General features: G+C 39.2%; 1 protein-coding gene across 1 annotated transcript; it reads right to left on the bottom strand.

The window, feature by feature from the left end:
* Positions 1 to 7,188: 7,188 nt before the first annotated feature.
* Positions 7,189 to 8,503, bottom strand: LOC101111452 (olfactory receptor 7A10-like). Its single transcript, XM_027969247.2, has 2 exons — positions 7,686 to 8,503; positions 7,189 to 7,400 (listed from the first exon to the last, which is right to left on the bottom strand). Exons 1-2 carry the CDS (start codon positions 8,137 to 8,139, stop codon positions 7,189 to 7,191), a joined length of 666 nt encoding a protein of 221 aa, XP_027825048.2. The 5' UTR covers positions 8,140 to 8,503.
* Between the last annotated feature and the right edge of the window lie 3,783 nt (positions 8,504 to 12,286).

Here is a 12,286-nt window from a genome sequence, read left to right as displayed (position 1 = left end):
TCCTGTAATTGAGATCTAATCTTAATGCATTATGGTCAGAAAAGATGCTTGGAATGATTTCGATTTTTTTGAATTTATCAAGTTTAGATTTATGGCCCAGGATGTGATCTATCCTGGAGAAGGTTCCATGAGCACTTGAAAAAAAGGTGAAATTCATTGTTTTGGGGTGAAATGTCCTATAGATATCAATTAGGTCTAACTGATCTAATGTATCATTTAAAGTTTGCATTTCTTTGTTAATTTTCTGTTTAGTTGATCTGTCCATAGGTGTGAGTGGGGTATTAAAGTCTCCCACTATTATTGTGTTATTGTTGATTTCCCCTTTCATACTTGTTAGGATTTTTCTTACATATTGTGGTGCTCCTATATTGGGTGCATATATATTTATAATTGTTATATCTTCTTCTTGGATTGATCCTTGGATCATTATGTAGTGGCCGTCTTTGTCTCTTTTCACAGCCTTTGTTTTAAAGTCTATTTTATCGGATATGAGTATTGCCACTCCTGCTTTCTTTTGGTCTCTATTTACGTGGTATATCTTTTTCCAGCCCTTCACTTTCAGTCTGTATGTGTCCCTTGTTTTGAGATGGGTCTCTTGTAAGCAGCATATAGAGGGGTCTTGTTTTTGTATCCATTCAGCCAGTCTTTGCCTTTTGGTTGGGGTGTTCAAACCATTTACATTTAAGGTAATTATTGATAAGTATGATCTCGTTACCATTTACTTTATTGTTTTGGGTTCGGGTTTATACACCCTTTTCGTGTTTCCTGTCTAGAGAATATCCTTTAGAATTTGTTGGAAAGCTGGTTTGGTGGTGCTGAATTCTCTCAGCTTTTGCTTGTCTGTAAAGCTTTTGATTTCTCCTTCATATTTGAATGAGATCCTTGCTGGGTACAGTAATCTGGGCTGTAGGTTATTTTCTTTCATCACTTTAAGTATGTCTTGCCATTCCCTCCTGACCTGAAGAGTTTCTATTGAAAGATCAGCTGTTATCCTATGGGAATCCCCTTGTGTGGTATTTGTTGTTTTTCCCTTGCTGCTTTTAATATTTGTTCTTTGTGTTTGATCTTTGTTAATTTGATTAATATGTGTCTTGGGGTGTTTTTCTTTGGGTTTTCCTATTTGGAACTCTCTGGGTTTCTTGGACTTGGGTGATTATTTCCTTCCCCATTTTGGGGAAGTTTTCAACTATTATCTCCTCAAGGATTTTCTCATGGTCTTTCTTTTTTCTTCTTCTTCTGGGACTCCTATAATTCGAATGTTGGAGCGTTTCATATTGTCCTGGAGGTCTCTAAGAATGTCCTCATTTCTTTTAATTCATTTTTCTCTTTTCCTCTCTGATTCATTTATTTCTACCATTCTATCTTGTATTTCACTAATCCTATCTTCTGCCTCCGTTATTCTACTATTTGTTGCCTCCAGAGTGTGTCTGATCTCATTTATTGTGTTATTCATTATATTTTGACTCTTTTTTATTTCTTCTAGGTCCTTGTTAAACCTTTCTTGCATCTTCTCAATCCTTGTCTCTAGGCTATTAATCTGTGATTCCATTTTGATTTCAAGATTTTGGATCATTTTCACTATCAATATTCGGAATTCTTTCTCAGGTAGATTCCCTACTCCTTCCTCTTTTGTTTGGTTTGGTGGGCAACTCTGCTGTTCCTTTACCTGCTGAGTATTCCTCTGTCTCTTCATCTTGGTTATATTGCTGTGTTTGGAGTGGCCTTTTAATATTCTGGTAATTTGTGGAGTTCTCTTTATTATGGAGCTTCCTCACTGTGGGTGGGATTCTATCAGTAGCTTGTCAAAGTTTCCTGGTTAGGAAGGCTTGTGTTGGAGTTCTGGTGGGTGGAGCTGGGTTTCTTCTCTTTGGAGTGCAGTGGAGTGACCAGTAATGGGTTATGAGACATCAAAGGTTTTGGAATAACTTTGAGCTGCCTGTATTTTGAAGCTCAGGGGAGTGTTCCTGTGTTGCTGGAGAATTTGCGTCGTATGTCTTGTTCTGGAACTTGTTGGCCCTTGGGTGGAGCTTGGTTTCAGTGTAGGTATGGAGGCATTGGATGAGCTCCTATTGCTTAATGATCCCTGAATTCAAGAGTTCTCTAATGTTTTCAGGCTTTGGACTTAAGCCTCCTGCTTCTAGTTTTCAGTTTTATTTTTACAGTAGCCTCTAGACTTCTCCATCTATACAGCACCAATGATAAAACATCTAGGTTAAGGATGAAAAGTTTCTCCACATTGAGGGACACTCAGAGAGGTTCACTGAGTTACAAGGAGAAGAGAAGAGGGTGGGGGTGGTTAGAGGTGACTGGAATGAGATGCGGTGAGATCAAAAGAGGAGAGAGCAAGCTAGCCAGTGGTCACTTCCTTATGTGCGCTCTATAGTCTGGACCGCTCAGAGGTATTTATGGAGTTATACAGGGAAGAGGAGAGGGAGGAAGTAGACAGAGGTGGCCAGGAGGATAAGAGAGAGGAATGAGAAGGAGAGAGACAAATCCTGTCAGTAACCAGTTCCTTAGGTGTTTTCCACCGTCTGGAACACACAGAGATTCGCAGAGTTGGATAGAGAAGAGATGGGGGAGGAAAGAGACAGAGGCCACCTGGTGGAGAAAAAGGAGAGTCCAAAGGGGGAGAGAGTGGTCAAGCCAGAAATCTCACTCTCAGGTAAAATTGAGTAGTGGAGTTTGGGTTTTTAAATGTACAAAATTGACAACAAAAACCAAAGAGCAAAGATTAAAAATCTAGAGTAGAGATTGGATTTTCAAAATACAATATTAAAGAAAAGAAGCAAAGGGAAAAAGGAAGACAGAAAAAAAAAAAGAGAAAGACAAACAAACAAAAAAAAAAAAACAAGAATTATTAAAAAAAAAAAAAACACACACACACACCAACAACCACCCATAGACTATATATGGTGTTTGCCTTTAAAAAAAAAAAAAAGTCTTTTTTTTAAAATAGTAATAGTAGGTTATAGAAATAAAAATTAGAGGAGAAATAAAAGACTTAACAATTTTTAAAAAAGTTAGAAAAAAAAGAAAAAGAAAAAAAAAAAAGGAATGATTTTAAAAATAGTAAAAATATTTCTGGCCCTTCTCTGATGTTGTGGGCAGTGTGGGGTCACTTCCAAGGCGGTTCCCTCTGTTTAACTTCTTCTGTTTGCTGGTTTTTTAGGCTCACTAGTTCAGTCGCGCTGTGGGGAGGGGGGATGCTGCAAACAAATAGCACGGTCGTGTGCACACAGTGTCTCAGCCCCGCTGGACCTGTCCCTTCTTGCGGCGCACAAACCTCTCTGGCTCTACGATGCTCAGCCGGGAACCGTCTGGGGCCGGCCCTAGGCTGCGTGCACTTCCCCGGTCTAAGCCGCTCAGATTCGGCACTCAGGTAGCCCTCAGAGGCACAGATTCGGCTGGGACTGTGCTTTGTGCCCTTCCCAGGTCCGAGTAGCTCAGGAGTTTGGCGAGCGCGATCGCTGCGACTTGTCGCCTTTTCTGCCTCTGCTGCTCAGCTTTCTGGGTGGACCACTGGCGCCCCTTGTGAGGCAGATGGTGACTGTCCAGCACCCCCAGAAGTCTTAGCAAAGAAGCCTGCTTGCAGTTAGGTAAGTAAAGTCTCTCCGGGTCTGCAATTGCCCCTTTCCAGTCCTTACGGCTCTGGCTGCCTGTCCCCAGTGGGGGATGGTCTGTAGCCAGCTTTTTCCATTCAGTCCTTTGTTTTGTGCTCGGTCCTGGCGGTGTCTTATGTTCGAGCTTTTCATGCGGTAGCTATCCCACAGTCTGGTTTGCTAGCCCAAGTTAGATCGTTCTGGTTGCTCATGGGGCATTCCTGCCCGATTCTTACAAAGCACTGCAGCCCGCGCCTCCCGCGCTTCCCTGCCCTGCCCCCACTTGCTTGTGGCAGATGCAGGCGTCTTGTTGCTTTTCCACTGGGGAGTTACTGTTGGGCTTGTAATCTATTGGTTTTAATTATTTATTTATTTTTTCCTTCCTGTTCTGTTGCCCTCTGTGTTTCCAAGGCTCGCCACAGACTCGGCAGGGAGAGTGTTTCCTAGTGTTTGGAAACCTCTCTTCTTAAAATTCCCTTCCCGGGACGGGCTTCCCTTCCCGGGATGGGCTTCCCTTCCCGGGACGGGCTTCTCTTCCCGGGACGGAGCTCCCTCTCCACCTCCTTTGTCTCCTTTTTCATCTTTTATATTTTTTCCTACCTGTTTTTGAAGACAATGGTCTGCTTTTCTGGTTGCCTCATGTCCTCTGCCAGCCTACAGAAGTTGTTTTGTGGAGTTTGCTCAGCGTTGAAATGTTCTTTTGAGGAATTTGTGAGGGAGAAAGTGGTCTTCCCATCCTATTCCTCCGCCATCTTTGATTCTCTCCTCAAATCTCATTTCTTTTAAAAGAATAGGCCTGAAAATAAAAATCTAAAAATAAAAATAAAAATAAAAAATAAAATAAAAATATAAAAATTTAAAAAAAAATAAAAGAATAGGCCTGAAACCCAGTCTGGACCTGGCACTTCAGGGAGACTTGTAGCCAGGTAGCCAGTTGCCTACTTTTATAAAAAGTAAGGTTGCTGTTACTAGCTTCCAGCAGACATTATTTTGAGAATGGTGTCATCCAAGCCTGACACGACTCAGAAAACTCAAGTATTTAGCAATACAAGGTCTAATCTGAAAGTACACCCATAGCATCACCTAGTTATTTCCCAGGATATCTGAACCATAGCTGCTCTATTTTGACTTTTTAATTGTAAACTTTTCCTTAATAGCGAAAGCAGATTTCACCATAAATGAAGTCAGTTTCTCTAGGTATGAGAAGATGCAAGAATTGGGCCTCATAAAATCTTCTCCTGAAAAGATCTAACTTTCTGAAGGCCTGTTCTGCCAGTTTTTCCAAGAGCACAGAGTGCCTCATTCCTGATTTTCACCCTGAACTCCTTTCAGGGGCGTTGAAAGCAGCAGTTGCAGTGGCCATGATTTGATCTTTGTAGATGCAGATGGCAAGTGTCAGTCTTCAGTTGGCAGAGCCCCTTTTTGTTCATAAACTTGACCATGATTTTGAGGGGAGCATCTCATGACCATTTTATCCTATGGTGCTGAGAATGTCCATTCTCAGGTTTGGCAAAGATTTTCTGACAGGCCACTCAATGTGCTGTTACTGGACTAGGCCATAAAACATTATCCAGAATTCTATGGACCACCTGTCTTACTGGCCTCTTGGTCCAGGAAAATATTCCCTCTTGTTGCTTCTTCCCATATCTAGAGTTACACCGGTAGCATCATCGATCTCATATGGGACTATATATTATTCTATTAGAGGCCTCAGACACACATTTGACAGTGTAAGAAACAGCAATTTTATAAAACAGGTGAAATACAAATAACATAGCCAGAAGTATTAGTAAAGTCACAAGTAAGACTTAAGAGCTTCCATTAGATGTAGCCCAGTATATCTCAGGTCATCTGACTTAGTCTGCTCTGTAGAATCTTTATCTTCCATGGAAAATATATATTCAGTTCAGTTCAGTTCAGTTCAGTCGTTCAGTCGTGTCCGACTCTTTGCGACCCCATGAATCGCAGCACGCCAGGCCTCCCTGTCCATCACCAACTCCTGGAGTTCACTTAGACTCACGTCCATCGAGTCCGTGATGCCATCCAGCCATCTCATCCTCTGTCGTCCCCTTCTCCTCCTGCCCCCAATCCCTCCCAGCATCAGAGTCTTTTCCAATGAGTCAACTCTTTGCATGAGGTGGCCAAAGTACTGGAGTTTCAGCTTTAGCATCATTCCTTCCAAAGAAACCCCAGGGCTGATCTCCTTCAGAATGGACTGGTTGGATCTCCTTGCAGTCCAAGGGACTCTCAAGAGTCTTCTCCAACACCACAGTTCAAAAGCATCAATTCTTCAGCACTCGGCCTTCTTCACAGTCCAACTCTCACATCCATACATGACCATAGCCTTGACTAGAAGGACCTTAGTTGGCAAAGTAATGTCTCTGCTTTTGAATATACTATCTAGGTTGGTCATAACTTTTCTTCCAAGGAGTAAGCATCTTTTAATTTCATGGCTGTAATATTAGCACTGCCTATAAGGTACATAGCCCAGTTTTCTAGTGTTGCTAGATTGATCGTCCTTAGTATGATTTAATTGTTTCCAACACAGAGGAGACTTTAAGCCTAAATTACCATTGCCTGGTGTTATCTACATAAATCCATCCCATAATTGTTGGAGATTTTTCCTCCTTTGTTGAAATTTTTCTTGTTGCTCTGATTGAGCTTGAGTTATAGAAAAAAGCTCAAATTTATGGCCAGAGTCAGAGTAGACATTATTAATTGGCCTGATGAGGGGAATCCCATCTAGTAATATCACAATGACCTGAATATGACTATAATTTTTTTTTAAGTAAATTTTCTCAGGGCCAACTGCCAGAGTCCAGCTCCAACAGCCAGGGAATGAGCCTGAAAGGGGTGAGGGGTGTCAGCGGACTATGATGTAGCCTCTGACTCATAGTACAGAACTACATGTTTATTTCAAGCTTCAGGTTTTCTTTTATATTTTGACAAAAGCATTAGGTCAGAGTCTTACTAGATGCAGACTTCCATTAACAAACTGGGATTTAACATTTTTTGAAATATTTTTTCTCCCTAAAGTTACCCTCATTTTTATCACATATAACCAAATTAAGGCCAGTTTTGTTTGCAAAATAGATCTGTTCTCACTAATTTTGGTCTGATGATTTATATAACCATAATTGATTATAGACTTTTTATTTTGCTGAAACATTTATAGAGTCTCAGATTGAACTTTTAAAATAAAACAGGGCTGGGAAACTAACACCAAAGGCTTATCACAGATTTTGCCTAACAAATCTAGGTGAATTCGTCCCTTTTTAAGGCCTCAAAAATTTCTTGAGATTTTTGTAACCATGAGATAACCTTCCTAACTCATTTAGTAAACTTACTGGAAACCTAAGAATTTCCAATTTTTGGAGGAGTCAGATAGAGAGAAAATATAATTGTTTTGTTTATAACCTTTAATTTTGCCAAAGTATTGTCATAATTAGTTTGAGAGGAAGGTTTTCCCTACTCTCTGAAAACATAAGATTCAAACCAGTAATTTTTCAAAAGGAAACCATAAAAGTTATAAGCATATTCACTGGTTCAGTCAGTCTTTAAAACTTTCAATCATGCTGCCTCCTTCAGCTCAGAACAATTGGATTCTTTTTATAGCTGCAGTCCTAAAGAATGCTTTCAGAGCCCCCTTTATGTCTTTGTTCCTCAGACTATAGATGAAGGGATTCAGCATGGGTGTGACCACAGTGTGCATCACTGAGGCCGTTGCACTCGAGTGTGAGCTGTGGGCATTAGCAGGATAAATATACACTCCTAAGCATGTACAATAAAATAAAGAGACCACTGAGAGGTGAGATGCACAGGTGGAAAATGCCTTATACTTCCCCTGAGATGAGGAAATTTCACGTATGCAGGAAACTATCCTAGAGTAAGAGTAAACAATACCAGCTAAGGGTGAACCTCCCAGCAAGACAGCTGAAAAATATAGCATGGTGTCATTAAGAAGGGTCTCAGAGCAGGCAACTTGAACCAACTCTTTGAGTTCACAGAAATAGTGAGGGATTATCACCACTCTACAGAAGGACAGCCTTGACACCATTAAGGTTTGTAAGAAGGAATCCAAGATACCGATGATCCAGGACACCAGAACCAGCAGTGCACAGAGCCAGGCGTTCATGACGACTGTGTAGCGCAGGGGGTGACAGATGGCCACAAACCAGTCATAGGCCATCACAGTCAGGAGGAAGTCATCCAAAACTACAAACAGTGTGAAAAAATACATCTGGGTGATGCAGCCTTCATAGGTTATAACTAGGCTCTGAGTCTGAATGTTCCACAGCATCTTTGGGATGATGGTGGAGGTGAAGCAGATGTCTACAAAAGACAGGTTGGAGAGGAAGAAGTACATGGGGGTGTGGAGGTGGGAGTCCAAGCTGACAACCAAGATGATGAGCAGGTTTCCAAATACAGTAATCAGGTACATGAAGAGGAAAAGCGCATATATAAGGGGCTGCAGTTCTGATTCCTCTGAAAGTCCCAGAAGAAGAAATTCTGAAACATTTGTCAGGTTTATTGGTCTCATGTGGTGGAGATGACTACTGGAAAGGAGAAAATAACATGTCTATTTTTACAAAAACAGACATTGCTCACATTGTTGAAAAACTATTGTTTATATTTTACTTAAGTACATTTAATATTTTTTGCCTAAGTTCAGTATGTTTCTTTTTTTTTTCTTTTTTTTTTCCTGTTTTTTTTTCAGTATATTTCTAATGGATTTTCTCCTTTATGGAATTCCCTATGTCAGCTCAAACTCACAAGGTTGTCTCATGTGTAGATTTTTTTTTTTTTGCAGGCTATCATATATTCCAAAAATTTAATGAGAAATTTTTCAATTCATTTGGGTAATAGAAGTTGAATAATGACAGTGTTTCAGGTGCTGGCCAGGTGATGAGTATGGGGTTCTACAAAAGCTGTAAGAATCTAGACACAAAGAAAATATAAGCTCTCTCTCTCTCTCTCTCTCTCTCTCTCTATATATATATATATATATATATATATGAAATTTGGCTACATTTGTGTTAATATATATTGCTTTTCATACAATGTCTCCTTCTATGAAGAAATTTGAAAAGAGTTATAAGGTAAAGAATAGAGAGGGGATACTATTTCTCATGACTCCAGGTAAGACATGCAAATAAGATTACATTTGAATAGAGACTTCAAGGAAGAGAGAGCAAGAACACTGAACTTACCAGGAGGAGAAATGTGTGCCTGGCAAGGTGAAAAATTGTTGCAACAGCCCTGGTGTAAAAGCCCTGGGGAAGGTGCTTGTTTAACATGTTCAAGTTTTTTTAAAAAGGAAGCCAATTTGGGGAGGTTAGTGCACAAGATGAAGTGTGAGGAGAGGCGGTGTCAGGATGCTGCTGAAACTTCAAGTCACAAGGAGACCCTCATCCACACTATGTTATGTTCCTCTAGCACATTTTGAAATTGTTACAAAGGTGTCCTGTATGTTTAAATGAATCCCTTCTGTTGATTGAGTTCTGGCTTCTGTATATGAGTCACCTTGAAATATGTGAGCTTATTACCTTCATGCATTGGAGAAGGAAATGGCAACCCACTCCAGTGTTCTTGCCTGGAAAATCCCAGGGATGGGGGAGCTTGGTGGGCTGCCGTCTATGGGGTCGCACAGAGTCGGACACGACTGAAGCGACTTAGTAGTAGTAGTTGATTATCCCTACTGTGAGCACTGTTCACATGATACATGGCAAGAAAACACATACACACAGTAGACACTGGCTACTTAAAGTCTGTTGCTGAGCAGTGAAAGACGCCGGGATTCTTGGCCTCTGGAGAAGAATTCAATCCAGGGCCAGTGATTAGGCTTGATCGCTCAAAGCTTTTGTGTAATAAAGTTTTATTAAAGTATAAAAGAGAGAAAGCTTCTGACATAGACATCAGAAGGGGGCAGAAAGAGTGCCCCTCTGCTAGTCTTTAGTTGGATGTCTTCTGTCTGTTAGAAAGCTATTAATCAGATAAGAGAGACACCTCAAGGTTGACAGAGTTTCACCAGGGCCCTCTCCCACAATATGCATTTTTGAGATAGGATGGCAAGAAGTGTGTCATTCCCCAGCCATAAAATAAGTGATATGAATACTGGTTTGTTGAGCTATTATCAGCCCAAGGTTTGAGAAAAGAAAAAAGTTAGTCTGAGGTGGAACCATTTTGAAGAAAGGCAAATTCCAATGCAAATACATAGTTTCATTAACAAAGCTTAAGAAAAACATTTCCATGAGAAAAACACATTGGTTAACAAAAGTTTTGAGAAAAGCTAAGTTCAGGTGGAACCAGGTATCTTCACAGCAACACAGAATTCTAAAAGAAAAAAAAAAAACAAAGACAAAAAACCTGAAACTTGTAGTTTGTTTCTTCCTGCCGCCTAAGGGAGAGAGAAAAACATGTCTGACACTTGCAGCCTATTTCCTCCATTTGGTGAACCCTGGCCTTCCCGTCTGTTACCCTCTCACTTCCTAAGCTATGTTACTCCTAAATCCTTTCACCCCTCCCCTTAACTGCCATGATTAAGTTAAAGTTTGATACAACTCAAGTTGATCAGATTTGATTATGTAAAATGGTATCCAAAAATTCCAGTTTGTAAATTTCCCAGGAATCAATAAACTTGGGGCTCAACTTTGGTCTGGCCTTGTATTAAAGACACATTAAAATCTGTTCAATGTATATATATGCATTGTGCATGCATGCTCAGTCCTGGCTGACTCATTGCAACCTCATGGACTGTAGCCCTCCAGGCTCCTCTGTCCTGGGATTTCCTAGGCAGGAATACTGGAGTGGATTGCCATTCCCTTCCTCAGGGGATCTTCCTGACCCAGGGATTGAACCTGAGTCTCTTATATCTCCTACAATGGCATTCTGATTCTTTACCACTGTGTCACAGAAAAGGATATATATATGTATGTATATATCTATATCTTTTCTTAAAAACTGGATTTTAAGATATATGTATACATCTAGATACAGAGAGGGATGTGAGAGGGAGAGAAAAATCAAATGGACACAATAGGAAATAAAGACTTAATAAGCTCAAATGGTCCCTGAGAGACTGGTAATGAAAAGCATCTTTGGTTCTGGTGATATTTCACATACTGTTCTATTACCTTGTTGTCTGGGAAAATAATTAAAACATCAAGTATAAATTTATCCAAATGATAAATTTATCCAAATGGTATCTTTATGATATGAAACATTTGCAGATTGAATTGCCCAAAATGAATAAAAGGACTAAGACAGCACTTCACAAAAGGAAGTACAAAAGGACAATGAATATGGATTGAATTTAGACCATTTTTAATCAAGCTGTAAAACTTATTTTCCCTGTGCCTGTTTCATATCTGTTTGAATAACTGTTTATATATGGTTCAATAGTAGACAAAAAACAGCCTCTTTAGTGCTTTTTCATATGTGGCATCATCTCTTTGTTATTCTTGGGTTTTGATCATTTTTCTGATAGATCCTATGGGCTCACTCTAGTCTTAGTTCTGATTTTTGTCCAAACATCAATTATCCGTGAGGTTCATACTCATAAGACCTACTTGCATTGTGAGAATTCCATACTTATCGCTGAGTAATGTCCCTCATATCAGTCATCTGAGGACACTGTATTCTACACACATTTCTTTCACTGTACTCTGTCTTCCTAATCATAGTGCAAGATCCAAACAAGAAGAGACTTCACCTCTTTTGCTCAACTTTGTATTTTAACAAATTATGTGAATAGATGTTCACTTGTACAAAAATTATGAAAAGTTAGGAAGTAAAAATATGACGAGGTGTATGAAACCAGGCTAAATAGAACACTGAAACAAGTGTAATAAATAGAATTAAATGAAGTTTTGAAAGCTAACTGAATAAAAGATAGCAATAATTTATGACATCAACATGGATTAATTACATTAACAATAGCCTAAAGATAAAATAATATAATGTATTATGTTCATAAAATTCTCTAGCAGGTAACACATACTCAGTTATTACTGTTGAATGAATCAGGAATAGGTCTCATTATATTTGGATGCTTAACATATGGCAAGGTTGTATTTCACTTTATTTGGAAAGATGGAATTATTGATAAAAACTGACTTAAAGGTCTATCTTACAAAAATATGAAGTTTTTCCTCCTTAAAACATCTTACAAAAAATCACAGAGATTATGACATCAGTGTAAAAGTAACAAACACATTATGAGTGGACAGCTTGAAATCTCTGTATGAAATTATGAGTGAGTTAACCATCTTAAATAAGGCAAGGAACTCAGAGGTAAGAAAATAGACATATATAGCTGAAATTTTTTTTTAAATTTGTGGCCCTAAATATGCTCCAAAAGCCAACTGAAATACAAGCATTTATAAAAATTATTTGAAAGTCTGTTTACTGTAGAAAAATGGGCATATAATATGGCTATATGATAATAATAGGTAAATCAAAATGGTGATCAAATATATGAAGTTTTGCTCTAATTCAAGATATGATTTAGGAAAGCAACATGGAACCTCTCTCATATCATTCTCCTGTGGGAAAAAAAAAAATATCTGTTGAATTAGGGCTGAGAACTTTTTAGTAACTCAGGAGTATGCTCTGGTTTTTCTGACAGATATGTGAAGTGTTAACATTTTAGGGAAAAAATTGAAGATAGCAATAAGTAGTCAAAATGC

This window comes from Ovis aries, unplaced genomic scaffold, assembly GCF_016772045.2.
Source record: "Ovis aries strain OAR_USU_Benz2616 breed Rambouillet unplaced genomic scaffold, ARS-UI_Ramb_v3.0 scaffold_181, whole genome shotgun sequence".
Lineage (NCBI taxonomy): Eukaryota > Metazoa > Chordata > Mammalia > Artiodactyla > Bovidae > Ovis > Ovis aries.
Note: the sequence above shows the minus strand (reverse complement) of the source record. Positions and strands in the feature narration are given on the sequence as shown.

Bases quoted from the DNA above. Each gene is read 5' to 3' on its own strand.
- LOC101111452 (XM_027969247.2), bottom strand. From the start codon at position 8,139: ATGAGACCAATAAACCTGACAAATGTTTCAGAATTTCTTCTTCTGGGA. The intron at 7,401-7,685 runs GTATCTTGGATT...CTCACCTCTCAG, and splicing joins TCTGGTGTCCTGGATCATCG to TGGTCTCTTTATTTTATTGT.